The following is a 22077-nucleotide window of genomic DNA, read 5'->3' on the forward strand; positions in this document are numbered from 1 at the left end:
CGCTGTCATGTTATAGTAATCTACTGTTTGATTCTATAAAATATTGTTGTTCACGGAATAACAATTGCGGAGAATTTAACCACTATAATTATATGTATAACGGCGGTACTTTAGTTGAGGTCGCATTCCGCAAGAAAGAGAGCACTTAAAATTAAGACATTTTACGGCGCCTCATTGCTATAGCAATTAATAACTAAGGATGATTTTAGAAGAACATAAGGATATCCTCCAATCTTCAAGTTATTGCTGGAACATCTGATCTGTGACGTCACATAGCAGCCAATCAAGCGAGGCCTTTCAAGAGACCTTGTGACGTCACCGAACCAATAGCCTCTCAGTTCTCATTCAGTCTCATGTTTACTACAACATGGCGGGTGAGTGGATAGTGATTGTCTTGTGTTTACATTGTTAAATACAAGAAAAGCCTCAATCTGACAGTGTTTTCGTCTTACAGATATATACTTCTTCACAGACGAGGAGTCGGAGAGCATCAAAGAAGGTGAGTACAGGCCCTCGTGGCCTTCAATGGCAGGAATTCGGGAGGTGTTTTGAGGGAAGGGAACCTACGGGAGGAAGGAGGACTTTAAGAACCATAGGTATTATTCCACTTATATCCCAAGTATGTTTTGTAAATACGCGGGTCATGCAGCCACTGGGCCCGTTAGGCCCCTTTACGCAATAATTCGTCGATATTCTGTGATATATAAAGGCTCATTTTCGATGGTGTTAGGCCGTAGCACGAGCTGTCATAACAAGGCAGTGTTGTAATATTGCTCCTCACTGCGAACGATGAACTGGCCACCGTAAGCAGTGATGCAGTCGTCTGATGCATATTTTACAACATTAACGAGGCTGAGGCGATTTCTGTTACGTATCTCGAAACATTTGAATGCTTCTTGACCGGTAGCGTGGAGCTTACAACACAGAAACGAGACTGGGCCCATTATATTTGAGATTAGAAGTGGCAGGAGGGCCAGATTTAGGCTAGCCAGTTCTCCATTGGTGGTAACAAAGAAGTGTGGGATAAAGGTCTCTAAGAAAATTGTGTTCAACCTATTTTGCTCAGTAATTTTATTTGGTCAGCTTTTGTTATGTAATTAGGAGGAGGAAAATTGTGATGAATACCTGTTGGTCCATGCTGTAAGGTTAGGCTAAGTAGCCTAGGCTAGCTGTGTCAGAAACGTCAGTGTAGAATAGGTAGACCTTGGTTAGTTAAGCAAAATATTGCCCTAGGTCTACATGAGGAGGCCAAATGATCTATTAAAGGGGGGCAAGAGGATAGAAGAGTTGATCTTAAATCCATAGCAGCACAAAGGAATAAGAATGAGGGCTACCATGCAATGATAGCTCTAGATCCAGAATAAACTGCAAAGATTCAGAGAAATGGCTTTGACTTTACTTTTATTTATCAAAGAAAATGTAAATGTTTATAAGAACATTTGTAATGTGGAAAATGTTTGAAAATTATTTTTTTGGTAAAATGTAAAGGAGACGGCTGGACAAAGATCATTTATTGAAATAATTCTTAAACTTAATATAGAAAAGGGTATACACAATGCAGAACAATGAGATAATTTGAGAAATCTAATGAAACATTGAGAAATTAAGTGTCTTTTATTTATATTTTTACTTGCATATAGATTAAGTCTTTTATTTATATTTTTACTTACATCCCCTTAATAAACAATATCTTACTGCAGCTGTCTCCTAAACTTTCACCAGTTTTTCTTGTGAAGATCAAAGTTTATGCTGTTTTGGTGTGTTTTGAATCATTATGATGAAGATTAAAATTGCTCAGAATGTACAGAAATCTACCAGAAAAAACATATTTCAACAAGGATACAACTGAACCTAACCTGAGATTCAGTGCCCTACCCTAGACCAACCATATCGTGATGTAAAGCGCTATAAATTATATGAAGAAAGACTAACCTGACGCAACTTGAGAATTGGCCCAATGAAGTCTGTTATATAACCTTATTACCTCTTTGTGCTAGGATAAAGCTCGATTGCATAGGTCAATACTTTGGTGCCAGACCAAAATGAATGCCAGTCAGATGAAGTTTTAAGCATGAAAAAGATTTGGTCAGTAGTTGTTACATGATTTCAATTAAAATTAGCAAAACATTTAAAAATGGCACAATTTTCTTTGGAGGAACAGGCTATTAATGTTTCAAGACTGTCCCATTGGAATCCAAAGTAGAAAGAATACAATGGCATCAAATGGTGTTACACATGGTAACACCATTTGTTTGTGTAAAGAAGCATGCGTTTTGCTGCTGTTGTTATATGTGAATAACCTGAAATATTAAATACTTAGGTACAAGCTTCCATGATGTCAAGACAAGACATAACACCAACTGAATTCAAACCATAAACAGTGGGCTGATTGTATGATTTACCAAAATAGGTCACAGGCTTTAAAGTGATGTCACAGTTCTAGGATGATTGAAAAAAGTACTCAAGTGTAATCTTATTTCATTTAGCCCAGACAGTTAAAAAACTGTATTCTCCACAGATTGATTATTAACATGACACCAGCTACATTCTTGGAAAGTCACTGTTGTGTTACAGTTCTAATTTTAAATTGGCATTAAACCCTAAACCAGTGATTTGTGACAATTTTCCTTCCATTTCTTTTTGAAATGGCGCAGAACTCATCGTTTTGCAAAAAGATTACTGTATACTGAACAAGGTCATGTTCAGAGTCAGGTTTGAGGCATTACCTTTGCAAGGGCACTTCAGTAGCTTTGTGTTGCATTTTATGTTTTGGATATCTCATTTGTTTTATTTGGGTTGCTTTTCCACATTTTGTTTGGTATTTAGTTTTCGTTTTTGTGTTCTCGTGCTTGAATAAGAATGGTCTAACAGCGCTCTTTGGACTTACGTTTCATTGTACAGTATTGCATTAATTCTTGTTCTGTGTACAGTAATATTGCTTATGGAACACCAAGTATTTTTAATATCCACAAGGATGCTGTAACTTTTGATCTTCTTACACTTTTTTTGGATATGCTTATCTGTTACTGCCACAGCATTAGCTCATTATTGCTGAATCTCTCCTCCTGTGGAGGCTGAGTCTTGCTGTGGAATATGAAATCTCATCATTTATTTCCAGCTTGGATAAAATGCTTGTATGTATGGTTAAGCATAAAAAAAAGTGAGGGAGTCAAGACGTTATGACATTATTGTCATAGTAAATTTGGTAAAATGGCCAGTAGTTTCTATATAATGTACTATATTTTTCAGTTTGAAGGTTTAAAAGGTTGAAATAGACATTCCATTGTATGATTAGCACCCAAGCCTTATCGTCACTCCACTGTCATATTTTGGCTTGTATTTGTGCCATTGTAGTTTCCTAGATTTTTTTTGTTTTAAGTGTAACATTACAAAAAGGCTACTTTTCACGTTTTCTTGTACTCTTGTGCCCATGGTTACTGTTTTTGAGGGATAAAGTTAAAAAAAATTAATAGGTATATACTAAAGTGAATATAAAATTTTTTTTCTTCAAAATCTGCTTTCTTCGACACTTCAGTAATATAGGAATTAGATTATGAAAGCAAGGAGAAAAATTGCTCTTATATGTATATTTTTATATCATATGCCTCTATTACAAACAGCATGCAAAACTATACAATGGTTACTTGAATTGTGGAGAAAATTATACTGAACACTGTATAATCATGTGAAAAAGGTAATTTATGCTGATACTAAATCTGTCAGGAGCATTCATATCTCAAAGTAATTGTTGTAAAGTTGACCAGAGCTGTGGGGTAAAGTTGACCTACTGCATATCCGTTACCAGCACAGTATTTATGGTATTGTACTGAGTTGTGTTCCTTTGACTCTGTTTTGCATTGCTTTTTTATGCTGGCACCTAATTGTCTGCTGTGGGATAAAGCTGACCTATTGCACAGAATTTCTTTGTATTCTGCTTTGCGTTGTTTTCATGAATGCACATAATTGTGAAGAGTCCATGAATAATGCCATAGAGTTAGTAAAGCAGGGTAGACTGTCACTTTGTGCTGCAGTGCATAAATTGCAAGTCTTGTAAAGAACTCATTCTAACAGGCTGCATGGAAAATTCACTGGCAGGCATGGATGACCCACTGAGTTGTCTGCTGACAATGAAGAATATTTACTGAAAAGTGGACTTTTAATTTGTTGGACTAGACTTCAGATTCCGGTTGAAAAGTTATTTGGATTGCAAAGATGCAACAGTGTGCCAGTTCAACCAAAATTTGCCTGGTATTGATTGGGTTAGGGGCTTTACTTAGCAACTTAATAGAGCTTAAGTGAATGTCTGGGCAACAACATCAAATGAGCAAGAGCCTTTGTAAGCCAAGGGATCTGGAGAATATCATGACAACATGAGGGAAACAATGGGAAGCTTGTCCCCCAAAGATCTTCAGTTATGACAAAACCAAGCTCTTCAACACACCTGGACCTAAGTTGCATCCTTTTTTGCATAGGTGTAAAGGATACAGTGTCATGAACTACACCAAGCGCTACATTTCAGTTATGTTCTGCTGCTCTTCTGATGAAACTCTCCTACCACCAATTGTTGCGTATAAAAGTGAGCACGTATCAAAGCTGGACACAAAATGACCCCAAATTTGACCTCTGTTGCAATAACACATGTTGCAAGGATGAGTGTTATTTTTATAAAAAAGATTGGTTGGTTTGATGTGCATTTGCTTGAGAGATGGATGGAAACCTGTTACCTTTGACATGCAAAGAAGACCTGGTGTCAAGATGCTCATTGGAGATAATTTGAGCTCTCATTTCTCAGAACATATCGTGAAGCTTTGTAAAGAAAATAACATTTTGTTTGTTTGCATAATGCCAGATATTATAGATTTAGCTCAGCATTTATATGTGTCCTTTTGTCTGCTCAAAGCTGCTTGGCAGAATTTATTGTTGAACTCTCAGAAGTAACATATAAATGCCAGTGGTGTGATCAAATTCCTGTTTCCACCCTTACTGAAGGAACTCTTAAATGAGACAAAATTTTATGCCACATACAAGTGGTTTCAGGGCTAAAGGCATCTGCTCACTGGATCTTAATTCTCTTGAAAAACTTTACAGACATCATCAGCCCCTAAGTGAAGTTTGTTAATAGTCACCTGGAACAAGACAGATCCTCAGCATCTGAGTGAATGTCCTTAACAATCACCTGATTTTGACAGTTCATTGACTGAATTCTGCAGAGAACTGTGCTTTGTCAAGAGTGAATCTGGGGGTAAAAAGAAATGAGTGAAATGCCATGTTTCAGCAGGTTAACCAATAACAACTTCATCCCATGTGAACACCGAGGTTTGAGTCTGTCTACAGTGACATGCTGGAAAGCATGGATGGTATGGAGTGACATCCTTGGCCAGCCTACTAAATATCTGGAACGACAGTCAGAAACTACAGAAAATTAAAGATCATAAAGGACAGTGAGTCAAAGATGAAAGCAGACATCGAAGTTCTAGGAGCAAAGGGGATCAAGGGCATGAGTTTTAATGAGTTTTAATGTTCGTTTGGCACGCCTAGTAGAGGTCATATCTAACAACAAATAAGAAACTTCTTGTGGGTGGTGCTCTTCTTAGAAGAGGGTTTACAAAAATTGCTCTTGTTCTTGTCATAAATCCTCTATGAACAGAATGTATGGTGTAGATATTGTGACTGCTCATTACTGTTTGCCTTCCCAGACTTCTCAAGGGAGGAGGTTTGACCTGACCTATGACTGTTTCTAGTACTGGTTGTGATTGGTCTGGATTATTAAATGTGTAGCATTGTGCCTGTTGTGCTGATGAAAGTGCCCCTGTGCTTGGTGTCAATCCTACCCCAGTATGATCATCCACAGTCCTGCATGGGATTACACACCTTTGCCTCTACTACTGGAGGTGTTATGTCCACTCCCAGTACCATCCAAGCAAGAACAGGTGGGGTTGAATTTTTCACGGATGGCTCCTATGATACTCAATACCAACTATTCCTTGGTGTCTCTTGGGGACAAGGAGGTTGCTTGACCTGGGTCACTTGCCATGTCTTCGGGTTCAGTCTTCCTCAGGCTGGTCTGGTGTGTCAGCTCCTTATGCATTAGAGAAGGGATCAGTTGTCTGGTGCTAAACCTGTGGAATCTGAGGGTCCTACTTTGTCAGAACCACACCACACCAAAAGTCAGATAAAGGTAAGTTGAAGGGGAGGGGGGGGGTCATTGAGGTTGGAGGCCCTTGTCTCTTGATGCTGTAAATTGTGGGATACTTGTCATGTTATAACAATGTAGTCTTGATAGTGAGAGGAGCCCTAAGTAGTCTTGGAACTGCAGGAAACTTTCATGATTTCTGTAGACCTGGAGGAATTTTTTTCAGATACCCATTGATGAAGACCCAAGGAAACACTTTCTCATCTGCAAGGAGAGCTTTGGACAATCGACCTCCATGGGGCCATGACAGCTTTGGCATGGCGTACTTTTGCATGTTATCCGTGGAGAGAAGCTTATGCCTTGCAAGTGAATTCACCTTCACTTACATCAGCAGTGTCAGAAGTAGAATTGGGCCCCCTTCTTGGATTTCCCATTTCAGCCTGTATCCCACAGCTAGATGAGAGATGATATGGGTGGTGGGTGGATGCTCTTTTTCTCAGGCTCATTGGAGGAAGGTTGAGGCACGCACCTGAAGGACCTAGTGTTATTGTGCACAGTGGTGCTTTTGTTACAGATGAATTGAGGCAAGTTGGTTAGTCACTCAGAGGCATTGATGAGTAACACCTGAGGGGGAAAGAAAAATTCACAGAATTGCAAAGTCAAGGGACAAGAACATCAAATACTACACTCATATAAAAACAGGACAGGGATGAAAATGGAGTGATTTTATGCAATGAGAACAAGTTCAAGAAGAGGTGGAAGGAAAATTATAAACACCTGTTAAATGAAGAAAATCCTTGATAAATCTTTGAAGATAAAGTCCAGAACCTGAGTGTGACATGTAATGTTAGCAGAAAGGAGGTAAAGAAGGCACAAAAGAAGATGAAAAATGGTAAAGTAATAGGACCAGATGGAATTTTGTCAGAAGTGAGGAAGAGCTTAGGAGGAGAAGGAATAGACATGCAGTGGGTCCTAGCTAAGAAAATATCTTTTCAAGAAGAGACCAAAAGAATGGAGAGAAAGCTTTAGTGTGCATATCACTAGAGAAAAGGGTGATATCCAGGACTTTGCAAATTATAGATGAATGAACCTAATGTTTCACACTGAAAATCTGGGAAAGAATAATGGACCAAAGGATTAGGGAAGAAATATCTATTGAGGAAGAACAGTTTGAAGTCATGCCAGATAGAAGAACGACAGATGCAGTGTGTGCTCTTAGGCAGATGATGGAAAACTCCGGGTAAAGCAAAAAGGACTGGACATGTTATTTATAGACCGGGAAAAGGTTTATGATAGAATCCCACATCAAGAGGTTGGAGAAGTATGTGAACAAAGGGAACACTTAGAAGTGAGTGTGGCCCTAGGTGTATATGAAAGAGCAAACCCACGGGTGAGAAGCAGTGTTGGGTTAACTGAATGGATACCAGTAAAAGCTGGTTTACGTCAGCGACCTGCTTTAAGGCCATTTCTTTTCTACCTGATGGTGGATGTGTTATCTCAAGGAATAAAAGATCAGTCCCCTGGTGGGTGCTGTTTGCTGATGACATTGTGATATGCAGCACCAACAGAGGGTAGGAGAGTCAACACTTGGTAGACAGGATTAAAAATCACCAACAAGAACAATACCAAAGGTTCCATGAAGATCAGAACTCCAAGATTAGTATGGAAGGGACAAGATTGAATTGATCAGAAGAATTTAGATATCTTGGTTCAGCATTTGGATGCAGAGATAACACACAGTGCAGGCTGGGTGGAAAAACTGGAGAAAGATGTCAGGTGTCTTGTGTGACTGCAGAATCAATATAAAGGTTAAAGGAAGAGTGTATAAGACAATAGTGATACCAGCAGTGATAAGACAGTAGTGATACCAGCAGTGATATATGGAGCTGAAACATTACAGGTAGGGTATAGGAGAAATAATGGGATGTTATTGAGATGAAAATGCTTAGTTGGATATGTGGAGAGACAAAAATGAATTAGATCAAGAATGAAAAAATAAGAGGCATGACAAAAGTGGCAGAACTTTCATGGAAGGTCCGGGAAAGAAGACTGCAGTGGTATATCCATGTGATGAAAAGGGAGAAGAGTCATGCAGATGGAGTTTTCAGGTGGGAGAGCGAGAGAAAGACCAAAGCAAAGGTGGATGGATTATAGAGAAGATCTTAGAGACAAACAGCTGCCAGGACGATGTGTATGCTCTAGCCAGGTGGAAGAAAGCTGTTAGAAACATAGAACTCATATAGAAGTAGGAGAAGATGGAGAGAAAGAAGAGGTGTTGATGAGTAACATCATCACAGTATTGGACATAAATAAGAAAAGTGGTCATCCTAGTGTGGTTTAGGGGCTGATAGAGCTTTTTGGAACATCAGTGATTGACTCGACCACATTGCTGAACAGGAAGCTTGGCATAAGAGGACACCTTTCAACACTTCTGAGACTGCCTGACGTCGAAGCCTTGTTGCCATTCGCTCTGATCTTTAGGGTGATAAGTTGTTTACTGGTCATGCTGAGACTTGGATAGGGAGGGGGCTACCTTAGAGTTACTGAACAACAATATTGTTATTACAGGGCGTCCCTGAGTTATGGCAGCACCAACTTACGGCGTTCTGATCTTACAGCGCTTTTTCAGATACATTTATCAAGAATAGATATCTAGTTACTGCGCTTATAACAAGAATAGGTACAGGTATTTCCCCATTTATGATGTTTCGTTTTACGATAAATTGAGTTTGTGATGGGGTTGCAGTTCCGATGGTTTTGAAGTTACGAAGCAATACAGATATGACAACATTGAAAATATTTTAAATTTAAATTTCATGCGCGATGGGCACAGGCAACAGCGTATGAACTTCTTGGAGTTTAATGTTTATGATACAGTAATTCATATTTTATGTTTATGATAAAGTAATTCATATTTCATTAAAGGTTAGGTTTTATGATAAAGTAATTCATATTTCATTAAAGGTTAGGTATATACAGTACTGAGAGAGAGAGAGAGAGAGCTGAGGCAGGTTTACATTAAAGCCTAATACAATAACACACACGCACACTTACACTATTTTGCTTATATTTTATGCTATAGTATTCTTGTATATATTATTACTGCATTTTCCTTTTTTTTTTTTTTTTAGTTTTATAAACAAACTTTTAAATGCAATCAAGTTCTTAGGATAGGTGCATATGACTCACACAGTTCCATGTTGTCAGTGAACTTGGTACAGCCTTTTGGATTTTGTCGTGTCTACATATTAAATAAGCAATTTAAATATGTTATGGTGAATAGAGATGTTATATTTCTTGTTTACTGTTATGTGTGCTAATCATATTTAGAATAAACTAAACTTGTAATAAAAGTGGTACAGTAAATCAACCAAAGCGAAATAAAAGCTAACACGTATTTACTTATGCACGCACTCGTTTGAAGGCGTCATGAACTTCTTGGAATTTGTTTCATAATTTTATGTTTGTGATACAGTCATTCATATTTTGTTACAGGATATGTACATTACAGAGAGACAGAGAGAGAGAGAGAGAGATAGTTTACGTTGGTAAGCAAACGATCAGCTGGTGCCTCTTTCATCCAATTGGCCGAACCCCATTGCCACCAATACCTTGTTCTACAATTTTATATGTTATTTACTGGTTTCCAGCTGGCGCTAGATTTTATTTGCACATTAAGACCTTAGGTTTGTTAGCTATGAAAAATACAAATCAATTAAAAATTTGTCATTTTCCTAATTTTTTCGTTAGTAGGCTGAATCAGCTGCTTCTGAGAATCTTTTTTTGCTACAGGCAGGATGATTTTTTTTTCATACATATTACGATGATAATATATCAGTATAATAATACAATATACTAAATGGATTGTTAGTAAAATAACAGGTTCATTACTACAGTATTACCTTTATCATAATTACAGCTGTAATAGCCTATTTGATTTTCCAAATGGATACTGATTGTAACACCTGGGCTAGCCAAGGTCTATAGGGCACACATAGCCAGCACATTTTTATCTCGTGCATACGAAAGTTGCTATATAAAAATACATTAATGGTCACAAAACCATGGTAGGCTGCGGGTATATTGTAGGGTAGGCTACTGTATATGTATAGATTGTACTGTATACCCTAGTGTAGGCTAGGCTAATTTCAAGTTACTTTTTTTTTTTTTTCTCAAGAAATGATGGGGTTTTTGTAACCTAACCCTATCATAAATGGGGAAATAACTGTATCAATTTACAGTGTTGTAAGCACCGTTGGGGACTGCCTGTATTATTATTATTATTATTATTAAAAGCCAAGCTGGGGGTCTAGTTGGAAAAGAAGAATGCTACAAGCCCAAGGACCCCAACAGGGCAGCAGAGCAGTACATGAAATTTAAATTGCAAAGTAAAGTAACAGGAGACCTATCATTGACCTCAGCCTGTTAACCAGCACCTGGTACCCTCAGCTAACACATTTCTGGTTTGAGACTTGCTTCAGTTTGTTGCTTTATCCAAAAATTTGACTTTCTTGAATCTTTTGACCTGATTGAAGCCTGTTTTCTCACACCTGATTCACAGGTGTTCAACAGAATTTTCAAGTTCTAATGGAGAGGCAAGTCGTTATAAATTAAAGTTGTGTGGTTTGGTACAATGATAGTCCCAGAACTGGTCACCCAAGTTGTATCCCTAGATGTTATTGGAGCTCAAGCGAGATGTCAGTTTGTGATATCTTTTTGACTAGCTACTGATGGCAGCTTCAGGTTCCTTGATGCTTCTTCAGTCTCTGCTAGTGTCTTGTAGGTGTCATTCTTTCTCAAGGAGGGGCATCAGACATTCCCATTCAAAAGTTCAGTATCCTGCGAGCATGAACATGACCATCCACGAAAAACAAAGGTAAAAGAAACTTATGTACATAATGTAGAGATGTTATACTTCAGAAAAGGAATGTTACCCTCTTGTATTATTATTATTATTATTATTATTTATTATTATTATTATTATTATTATTATTATTATTATTATTATTATTTTGTGTGCCATTGAGCTTATATATCACCTTCTCAACTTGGCAGATAAGTTCTTTCATTTCAGCTGGTAAATTGTAGATAGTGTCCAAAGTTCATTTATTATTCCAGCGCTTTGGTGTGCCTTGCTCCCACTGAAAGGAGGTGAATGGCACCAGGTTTACATACAAAGAATATTTATACCCAAAGGTGGGTTTACAAAGAAGAGCAATTTCTGTTTGGGCGGTCATATTCCGGGAGCTCTCCTGTTAGCTGCGAGCCTGGATGACTGATGCTGGCACTGATTGATTGGTGGTGGGGGGCTCCTGTTGCATCTCGAGGAGGAGGGCAGCTGTAGTATTGTCTCAGGGTCTTGTCTCATTGTTCTCCTGATGGCAATCAGCAGTAGGAGGGTTGCCTTAGTAGCATTAAGTATAGGTTTCCACTGCTGAATGGTAAGGGCCTCCTTGTAGCAGGTGTGGCGGTGGTCCAGTCACCATTGAGGATTCTGATATACACTCTCCAGCTGATACCATCTGTTGACGCCATTCCTTGAGACCCTTACTACTTGATGGTAAGAATAACTGTTGTTAACTTGTGTCTGGTGGCTCATTCAAGTTTGTCAGAGGTGGCACTCCAGGCAAGAGCAGTGGTAGAGGGCACAGCTGATGTAGGCATATTACTGATGTTTTGAATTTATCTGGGCATTCTCCATTACTGTTGAGGCAGAGCCCAATGTCAGATAGTTTCCTGTAGACCTTCGTCTCAAAGCTGTTGGGAGTGCTGGTAACACTGACATCCAAGAAGGAGACAGTATTATCAACAGCTCTCTTGCATTTGAAATGGAGGACTGATTCTACTTCAAATGTTCGATGAAGTGTCTCCAGCTCGACCTCATCAGCAATTTTGATGAAGGTATTGTCTATGTTCCGTACTGTTCAGTTTTAAAATTATCCACAGTAGACAGTTTATTTTGCAAAGGTATAAAGCAGCCTTGATAGTGGTGAATTTGTGCATATGCATAATGGTGTATGCCACTATGATAAAGTACCAAAGGATAGGTAGGGAAATTATTGCCTCCTAGTCCTTAACATGGCCTACCCATATAAACAGAATCATAGTGAACTGTCATAAATAGTCAACAGGGGTACTGTGAACTTTAAAAAAAAAAGGAAAGGAAAAGGACACTGACACTATGAACATGTTAATGATGACATTGATTTGACCAGTCATATACCATTTCCCATAGTCTGACGAACCTATTACTCATTTACACAGAAAAGGGCCTATAACTTCACTTCTGTGCTATACTGAAAGCATTGAAATTAATTAGTGTACAGCACAGTTGTGAAATCAGAGGGCTTAGTTCCTAACATACCTGATAAAACCAGCAGCTTTTGCATTTTAATTTCACCCCTTAACTAGAACTGGTCTCTGATGCCATCTACCTTCATGTATTCTGTATTATAACTTAGCTGTGATTACTTGTACAGCATCATTCGCACACTACGTCTTATGATTAGCACCCCAAGAAATATGAGATAAAGTCTTGAATATATCCAAGGACTTCATACACATGACATTTAGTTAGAACATGAGTAGTTATGTTGTCAAAGGTTAGGCCAAGAAATCTGGTTTGTGTAATGCAAAGAATTCTCTATCCATTTATAAAGAAATCTGGATCAGAATGAACAGTTCTTTATGTAGCAAAAGTTAAATAGTGTATAAAATCAAAATCTTTGGATTTCTACCCATGTCAGAAGCCTGTTTATAGAAGTTTAAAGTATAGCTTTGGGAGTCACTGTGGTTTGACCATTTATGTCAAGGCCAAAAAGGGTAATCAGCACACAACCTTGAGTTATATCTTGACACTTGTGTACTTGACACTAAAGCTCCAACTTGTACCAGATATGATCAGCATTCAGCAGTTATTTTAAATTAGAGCTGTGGGAGTCTTAAAATAACATGCCTGTAGGTGATACAGATGTTTTGGCTAGTCAGGAAGCACACTGATATGAAGTGGCATTGAGTTGAAAGCTTCACATGTGGAGGAATCCATTAGAACTACAGTGATAAGTCTGATAGAGCAAATGGGGTTAAAAGTACTGTACTTTGAGCTGGTGGAAGATACTGAAATTGGTACTTTCCGGATACCTTATGAAGTGAATGTTACCTTTTTCTCCAAATCATTGCAAAGATAAGTTATACAGCTGTTGGGTAGTAGCTTGGTGCCAACAAGGTGTTTTTTCAGGGTTTAACAGGGTAATATCCTAGCTGGTTCTCAAAAGAAATATGTTCTCTGTAAATTCAAGTACAGTAATGTTGTTACTATTTTTGTTTTGATGCCCTCTAGAACCTGTTTCACCATTGCATAAGTAATGTTATCTGGGCCAGGAGCTGATTCTTAATGCTTGCCTTGGCTTACTCTCTTATTGTGAGGGGCGTGTTGTATAACTTCTCAAGGTTGTTGAAGTCTAAGGTACCTAATTTTTCTCATCCCATATGAAATAATTTGCAAGTGTATTTGTCAACATCTGTAGTTTCCAACTTTGTCATTGTTTATTTTTAGATTGGTGGTTTACAAAGAACACAGTTGCAGCCATTTTTCTAACTTTTCATATTAATATTAGAGTATTTTGCTCTTAAGATAATAATTCCTAACATCCTGAAGATACTGTATTCTGCAGTAGTCACATTTACACCTGTAGCTCATATTTGCTGCTGCAGTTGTTTTATGAACTGTGGGATATTGTTGGTTCCACCTAGGAAAAGATTGACGCATGGTGATATGTGATGATGTCTTGTAGGAGAAGACAGAAGGTTGCAGGGATGGAGAGATAAGATCCTGAGCCATAGGTTGCTTTATTCCATACAGCAAATGGGTATATACAGGGAGGCTCTGCAAGGCATGGAATTCCTGCCGAGAGGAGCAGGAAGAGTACTCGTGTGCGTGTGTGGAGTGCAGACAGCATGACTCATGCACATGAGTTTGCAACGGACAATATTCACGAAATGCATATATGTACAGTAATATATTCAGTAATCCATACCTCCCGTCCCCCCTTTTGCATTTGGAGAGGTATCTTGCACGTACTAAGCAAGTTGCATACAGTGGACTATCAAGTAATTGTGCAAAGCAAATAACATACAGTGAATTTATCAAGTATGAATGTATGAAGCAAGTTGCACAAGTGGCACCTGTGGGCTTTGTACACTATGTAGGCCTGTTTAATCTTGGAAATCTGTGAGGGATTTTGGAGGGAATTGACGACTTCCATGTCAGGGCTAGGGACCACAGGTGGATTAGAGTTGGGAACTTGACCGGGACCGGGCACTGGATATAGGAAGCATTGGTTCCAATGTAGCACTCGACCACTTGGGAGGCGGGTTTCGTACTCGCTTGATCGTGCTCCACCCATGACTATCCTGACCTTGTCCCATTTGTGGGATGTCGGGTCCTGGAGGCGGATGTGTTGGCCCACATTCAGCCTCAACAGGGGGCGGGCGTGGATGTCATAGTTGCAGTGCACCTGAGCAGCTCTGGCAGTGGCTCGGCGGTCACACAGTCGTGGGCCTTTTCTTGCCAACCTTCCATAAACGACTAAGGATGGGTGGGCACACATGTATGGAGAGGGTGACCATACAGTACCTGAACAGGAAAGCAACCAGAGTGGTTGGACATGTTTCATAACTTGAGGAGGCCATGATCAAAGGCCTTGCAGTCAGTATTTCCTGCAGGGGGCATTTTGAGGATCAAGTGCTTGACAGCCTTGATGGCAGCCTCAGCATGTCCATGAGACTGTGGGTAGTGTGGCGGTGAGGTTGTGGTGTACACCCCAACACTCTGTGAAGTTGGCAAATTCTATGCTGGTAAACTGGGATCCTCCATCGGTGTGTAGACGAAGGGGAACACCCACCTCTGAAGTAGCAGCAGAAGTACCATATGGTCAAGGTGGCAGTGGTTTTGCCCTTGCAAGGGACAACCACAGGCCAGCTGGAGAGGCAGTTGGCGACCACAAGAAATGACCCCCGCTACTTGGAAGAACTCCACCGATACTGACTTAAAGGGCCTCGACAGGTGGTCGTCATTGTGAAGGGGCTCCTGCTGTTGTCTGGCATGCAGGACCTGGCAGGGCTCTCAGGCGGCGATGGCGTTGGCGATGTCCAAGTCTATCCCAGGCCAGAAGACGGTTTGTCAAGCCTGACATTTGGTAGCCTCGACACCTCGGTGGCTGTCATGGAGTCTGTCGTTGAGTGAAGGAACCAGTATTCGTGCCCCATAGAGCACGAGGTTGCTGGCAGTAGAGAGGGCTTCTCGCAGCTTCCAGTATGGTAGTAAGGAGGTTTGTAGGCCGTACTGATTCAAGGGAACCCGGAATTGATGCAATCATGAAGGTGAAAGTAGGTGGGGTCGGCCTGTGCTGCTGTTGACATGTCCTGCAGGGTCCGGTCGGCGTCGATGTTTGGAGCATCCTCATCCTGGGAAGCTGTTGCAGCGTTGATGATGGACCTGACGTGTGTTACCTCAGCACGGCCAGTCATATCCACAGAGGTGGGGTAGCTGACTGGTGCGTGGGAGAATACATCAGGGATGCATAGAGACTTGCCGGCGTGCCACACCGCAGTAAATTGGTTTTGCGATATGCAGGGTGAAAGTTGGCAGTCCTTTTAGGTATAGGCGGCACTTTGTGAGGGCCCAAGATACCGCAAGCATCTCCAGCTCAATCGTTGCATACCTCGTCTCGGCATCTGCGAGAAAGCAGGATCCACATTGGACTACTCAGAGATATCCAGAGCTATGGTCCTGGAGGAGGGCATAGTTTATCCCCTAGAGATGAGATGCGTCGGTCTGGAGAATGGTCGGCAGGGTTGGGTCAAAAGATGCAAGAACAGGCAGGCTTGAAAGTGCTTGCTTCACGCATTTGAAGGCCTGGTCATGGTCCGATGTCCAAGTAAAAGAGTGCTTGGGGCTCATGAGTGGGTGAAGGGGCTGTGCGGTCAGGGCAATATCTGGGGTAAACTGCCAACTAGTTTACTAACCCCATGAAGGAACGTAGGTCCGCCAGGTTGGATGGTGTGGGGAAGTCTTGCAGAGCAGCAGCTCGTCCTCGATCAGCAGTGATTCCTTCTTCAGAAAGGATGAAGCCACAGAAATTCACTCAGGTCTCTGCCACCGTGAACTCTTCTCTGTTGAGAGTGATGCCATATTTGCAGCAGCAGTTGAGTAAGTCATGGATCCTGTGATAGTGTGTCAGTAGGTCGTCGTCGAAGATGAGAATGTCATTGACAACCTTGATGCACTTCTTCATGCCTGGGGGAGCCAGGTCTCCCTGGTAACAATAGGCATCACTGGTGGCAGCAAAGCCCATAGGTCCCTGGCAATGCTGGAAGTGTCCATAAGGCGTAATTAAAGTGGTGAGATGGCGGCCCTCCTCTGCTAGCTCCATCTACCAGTAGCGGTGTAGGGCATCCATGCTGGTGAAGAACTTGGCGGGTGGAGTCGACAGCACAGACAGCAGTTAAGGGCGTGGGTGAAGGGTGGGCTGGTCAGGAGACTTGTGCATTCTGCTCGGTGAGATCCACTGTGATGCGAACTCCCCTGGCCATTGGAGCTGCTTTAAGGTCTTCCTTAGACACGAGCATGTCCTGGAAGGTTTGTAGGAAATATTCTCGGGCCTTGGCATGGAGGGGTAGCTCGTGCACTTGGATCGTGGCAGGGCAGGACTCCTTGACCAAGGACAGGCTGGTTTTAACCCTTATGGGATGGGCTAAAACAAGTTTTATTGAGATGGGGAGATGGAGTAACTTTTTATGAGGTATACATTTTTTTTTTTTAATATTTCTTTGCATTTTTCTTTGCAAAATTACAATTACTGTATAGCTGACATACTATCATAAAAGATAAGAACTAAAACTAACAGCAATCCCTGGGCATATTTATTAGCAAATAAATAAAAAGATGGCAGTACATCCCCCTGTGAAATCTCAAGGCATACTGATCAGTGTCTCTCCCATGTCGAGCTGAATAGGTGCCACAAGTCATTTATGGCCCATTGAAGTGCTATGAACATCTTTCTCGCTAAATTCATTCAAATAGATGGCGCAAAAGATGATTACTCACATGAGGATTCCCGTCCATCGCCCAAAACCTGGTATAGATACTCAAATGAGGATTCCCAACCATTAAGGGTTAAAGGTACCTAAAGCTGGTGTTATTTTTGACCAATCTGCCGTGGGGGTCACTGATGTGGCAGGAGGCTGCAGCTCAGTCCTGGGAATGTAAAGAAGTTCCAATGCTGGGGGCCCATCACTTACATATCAACTCCTGCGTCAGGCAGCATCATAATCTTGGATGTCTCATCCCTGTAGGTGAGGGCAAGGGACATGGGCGACGGTGAGGAGCAAGTTGTTGTGGAAGGATCCCGACCTGGCGGTGGTGGCTGTTTGTATGGCCTCATAGGAGCGACATTCGTTGACCATGGTGGCCAGTGGAGCTCCAGCTTCCAGGGCAATGAGTTTCTGAGTGAACTCCTCGTCCCTGGCTCCTATGATGATGATCATCTTTAGCTGAGTCTCTTCGCAAGCAGCATAATGGCCAGGACAGATGTCGATTTCCTCTGCTACCTGCTTCATTTGGACGTAGAAATTGCTGAAGTTTTTCCCTTCTCTTTGTTTGCAAGAAAGCAGGTCCCTGGTTTGTAGAGCTTCATTCTGCAGGTTCTTGATGTGTTCCTGGAGAACATTCAAGACCTCTCCCACACACCGATCCGTGTCTGGTGGTAAGTTGAGCGTGTTTTCGAGTATCCTTTGGGTCTCCAGGGCTGAGACATATGCAGAGTTGTATTAACTGCTTCCTGGTAGGCAATGTCCCTAGGTCCACCATCATGCTGTAGTCATCCCAGTGTCTCCCCATTCCTTAAACACCTGGTATGTGGTGTCAGGACATAGGGCAGTGGTGTCTGGGCGACGGCACGGAGGATTGTGTGGGAAATTGTTGCGAGTCCGCTGGTGTTGCTTGCTGATGGGCAGGGTTGACCGTAGTAGCTGCAGCAGGGCGGTGAAACGTTGGGCTTCCTCCTCTCTTAAGTTGTCCTCTTGGCGGCATAGATCCTCCTTGTGACGACGACATTCCTCTTCTCTCCGATGTTGTTCCTCCTCTCTCTGATGTGCAGCCAACTTGGCCTGTCAAGACTCCTCCAGGTATTTGATGAGGAGTCTTAACTCTGCATTTGGAGCTGTGGGAGGTGGTACAGTCAGGTTTGGTGAGAGCAAAGGCGGTGGTTCCAGCATTGTAAAACCGGGTGGTGTTTGACGGTCTATTGGTGAGAATGGGTGGGAAGACAACTGGTGGTCCTCAGGGTCCTGGTCATGTTGTATATCCCCAGGTTCGTCTTGATGTGAGGCAGAAGCCATTATGAATCTTTTTCCGTTTGAAGGAAGAGGAGAAAAGATGAGGGAGAATTTCTACAGTTTTTATTATAAAGTTACTGTAAATAATTCAACTGTGTGGTGAACACTGGCAGGCAGGGGAGAGTGGAGCGGTTCTGGGAGGGCTCCTGGGGGGTGGGCAGTCAGAAGAGTCTGACAATTCGTCTTCACCATTGACTTGAGGAGTTGCCAGTGTGTGTGCTGAATGATGAGAGAGCGTAGACGTGCCTCAGGCTCTGTAGCTGGATGGGGTAGTGGGGTCAAGAGAAATACAACCCACTAGAATCAAAGCACTAACATTACACTGCACAAACATAGCACCAACACTGCAAGATCCACAGGCGATCGAGAGGTAATGGCGACTCATTTTGAATGCTGGATTCCAGCGTTCCCTTGAGATGCTGGATGGTTTAGTCACTGTGCCATGGTGATATGTGATGGTGTCTTGTAGGAGAAGACAGAAGATTGCAGGGATGGAGAAATAAGATCCCAAGTCATAGGTGGTTTTACTCCATACAGCAAAGATTTGCATATACAGGGAGGCTCTGCAAGGTGTGCAATTCATGCCAAGAGAAGCTGGAAGAGCACTCACACGCGTGTGCGGAGTGCAGAATGCACATGAGTTTGCAACGAACAATATTCATGAAAAACATAGAATGCATATGTGTACAGTAATATATACAGTAATCCACAACACTATTGAAGAATATTACTCATTTAATTTCCCTTTTCTATTTTGGGCATCTATGAACAGCATTAGTAGCAGGTCCTTGGCTTACGGCAGGGGATCTGTTCCGGCACTGCGCTGTAAGTTGATTCCTGCCAAAAGTCTGCATTTCGCTGTTATCAGCGCTTTAACAGTGCTTACGGCGCTGTAACTTGTTTGGCGTTGTAACTTGACGTTGCATCAAGTTACGGTGCTGTTATTGCTGTGAGCTTGATGCCTATTCTTACTGTTAGCGATGTCAAGCGCCATAACTTGATACAACATCAAGCTATGACCCTGAAAAAGCGCTGTAAGATCAAATCTGCCACAAGTTGGTGACATACTGTATTGGGTAAAGGTCCCTGGCTTGTGTCTTACCTAACTTCTCACTTACCATGTTAGAAACATCCACACTACTAACTGACAGGTCAATAGCTGATATCTTTCCATTTTGGAAACTAGTGCATTGGCTCACCACCAAACGGTACTTACATTCAAACTTTCAATGCTTAATGAAACATGTTTACAGTACTGTAGGTACAAACAATACCACCCCATATAGGTTGATGAGCATTCATTTTGTTAACAGAAAGTTAAGTGCTAGTAGTTGACAAGTTAAGGTCATGAAGTAGTCACTTGGATAAGCATCACATAGTGGCGTGTTGATGGAAGGACGTCATGGCATATCTGTGATGGCCATCTTTGTGTTCTGCATCAGTTCCTACCAGTTTGCATGTAGTCCCTTGCAATTCCATTGTAAAATTAACAAGAATGTTTTAAGTGCATTTAGAACCTCTGATGAAGATGTTTAGAGTTTTCTCATGACTAGTATTGGAGGTACAGTAATATAAATCATTCTCATGACTAGCATTGGAGGTACAGTAATATAAATCACAGCTAAGGCATAGAGCTGTAGGAATAAGATGAGGTTAAGGTCTTCTTGACAGTATTACTTTTTTCCTAATTGTTAGAAAAATACTCTAGCTCATCCCAGTGCACCAAACCCTTTTAGTTTAGTGTTGTCTCAAGGTTTTTGATAACCTCCAGTTTAGTATATTATCAGAGGTTGGTGATAGCTTTCAAGAAATTGTGTTAGAAGCTCTCCTGCCTCTTCTTTTCATGCACTTGTAATTAGGACAGTTGTATGTAGATTATGGATGAGGCTTATTTTTCCCTTGAACAGCTCATTTTATTACAGTACAGTAATTAGTATTCACATTTGCATTAGCATGCATGTGGTATTGGAAATAATTTCCAAGTACTGTATTGTACATCAATGCCTTTGGCTGAATAGGGTACAGGGTGAACGATTGAACACATCTAAGAACAGTGCAATCGACGGTATTAGCTCAGGTTTCTACGGCATTTCATCCCAAAAAACTTTGCAAAATTCTTTCTGGCCAAAGATGCAATTGTCTTCTCCTTTCCATGTTGAATTATGTAAAATGGTAAGGTCTCTACTCTAAGTACACTGCTTGTCTGGTTAAACTAAGATAACTTAACTGCTTGGTGCTTTGTAAAAGATTTGACTGATGAACTGTTACTTACAAGTAAAGTGGAATTATTTGGGACTTATGATATTTCTCTCTATCTGTTCTCATGCTATGTGATTAAAAGTGGGATTGCTTGCAATACAGCTATTTTGATGGTAATTTGCAACTAGTTCTATCACTACTTTAAATGTATAGAATTATTGAAACTCCATATAGTATGTTTTTAAAGTGAGGACTTTTTATTGTTGCATTACTTATGGTAGTTTAGAAATCCAAGGTAACTGAATAGGATTAGGGACAATCCAGAAAGAGTAAGCACTTCCAAATGACGGGAGGAAATGGTAAATATGTGTACAGTAAACAGAAGGGAGATATTATGGAATGTGGTAATTATAGAGGAATCAAACTAACATAACATTTGTTAAATGTTTCAGAAAGAACACTTGCAAATACTTGTAAAGGTTGGTGAACAGTAGTACAATTTCATTAGAAGGAGAGGTACAGTTGATGCTGTCATTATAATAAAGACATTTACGGGAAAAGAGGTTGGAAAGTAATTGTATTTAGTATACATCTCGAGAAGGCATTTGAATGGCATACCAAGGAAGGTAGTGTGTTGGTGCTTAAGAAAGGGTTAAGTGCCAGATAAGTTAGTTAGGTTGGCTGGAATGATTTGCAAAATAACAAGGACAGTAGTAATTACAGTCAGTAGCAAAACAGAAGTGTTTTAAGTTAGAGTTGGTTTACATCCAGGCTCGATACTTAGCCCATTTCTGTTTGAACTGTTTATGGATTAGGAATGAATGGTTGTAATGCAGATGATCTGTTGATGATGGCAAGGACTGAAGAAGAATTGCAAAGAAGAGCAAGAAAGTGGTATGAAGGTAAATGTAGGTGAAAATGAAATTGCGGTGTCTAGCAAGCAGGGAGGGGATACTGTATACAGAAGAGGCATAGATTTGAAACAGGTAGAAAATTTCAATTACGTACCCGGGATCGATCTTAAGCCAGGAGGAAGGGTGTGAAGCTGAGGTTGAAAGTAAAATAAAAGAAGCTTGGGGGAAGTGGAAGGAGGTGGCAGGGGTAGTGTGTGGCAAAAGAATGGCAAATAAACTGAAAATAATGATCTAGTAATCTTAGTACTGTAATCAGACTTGTGATATATGGTTCAGAGACATCACATCATGAAGGAAGGAGAAGCAGAAGTTGGAGCAAACAGAAATGAGGATGCTTATTTTGGGGATCTTGTTGCATGAGAGGCTGGAAAGGAAGAAATTAGAAGTGCTTGGGTGGTATTACAGATATAAGAGAGTGAAGATTGAGATGGTATG

The 22077-nt window shown here is 41.0% G+C and overlaps 1 protein-coding gene across 4 annotated transcripts in view; it reads left to right on the top strand.

The window, feature by feature from the left end:
* The first annotated feature begins 349 nt into the window (after positions 1 to 349).
* The window catches only part of LOC136831506 (serine/threonine-protein phosphatase 4 regulatory subunit 1-like), a 424185-nt gene continuing 402457 nt past the window's right edge, over positions 350 to 22077 (top strand). For 3 of the 4 annotated variants that reach the window (XM_067092036.1, XM_067092037.1, XM_067092039.1), the window contains exons 1-2: positions 353 to 374; positions 455 to 499. In XM_067092036.1, the coding sequence (XP_066948137.1) occupies positions 368 to 374; positions 455 to 499 (52 nt within the window). In that variant the 5' untranslated portion in view covers positions 353 to 367. Of the gene's footprint in view, positions 375 to 454; positions 500 to 22077 lie in introns of all 4 variants that reach the window. The other variant, XM_067092038.1, reaches the window with a different exon arrangement.

This window comes from Macrobrachium rosenbergii, chromosome 48 (assembly GCF_040412425.1).
Source record: "Macrobrachium rosenbergii isolate ZJJX-2024 chromosome 48, ASM4041242v1, whole genome shotgun sequence".
Classification (NCBI taxonomy): Eukaryota; Metazoa; Arthropoda; class Malacostraca; order Decapoda; family Palaemonidae; genus Macrobrachium; species Macrobrachium rosenbergii.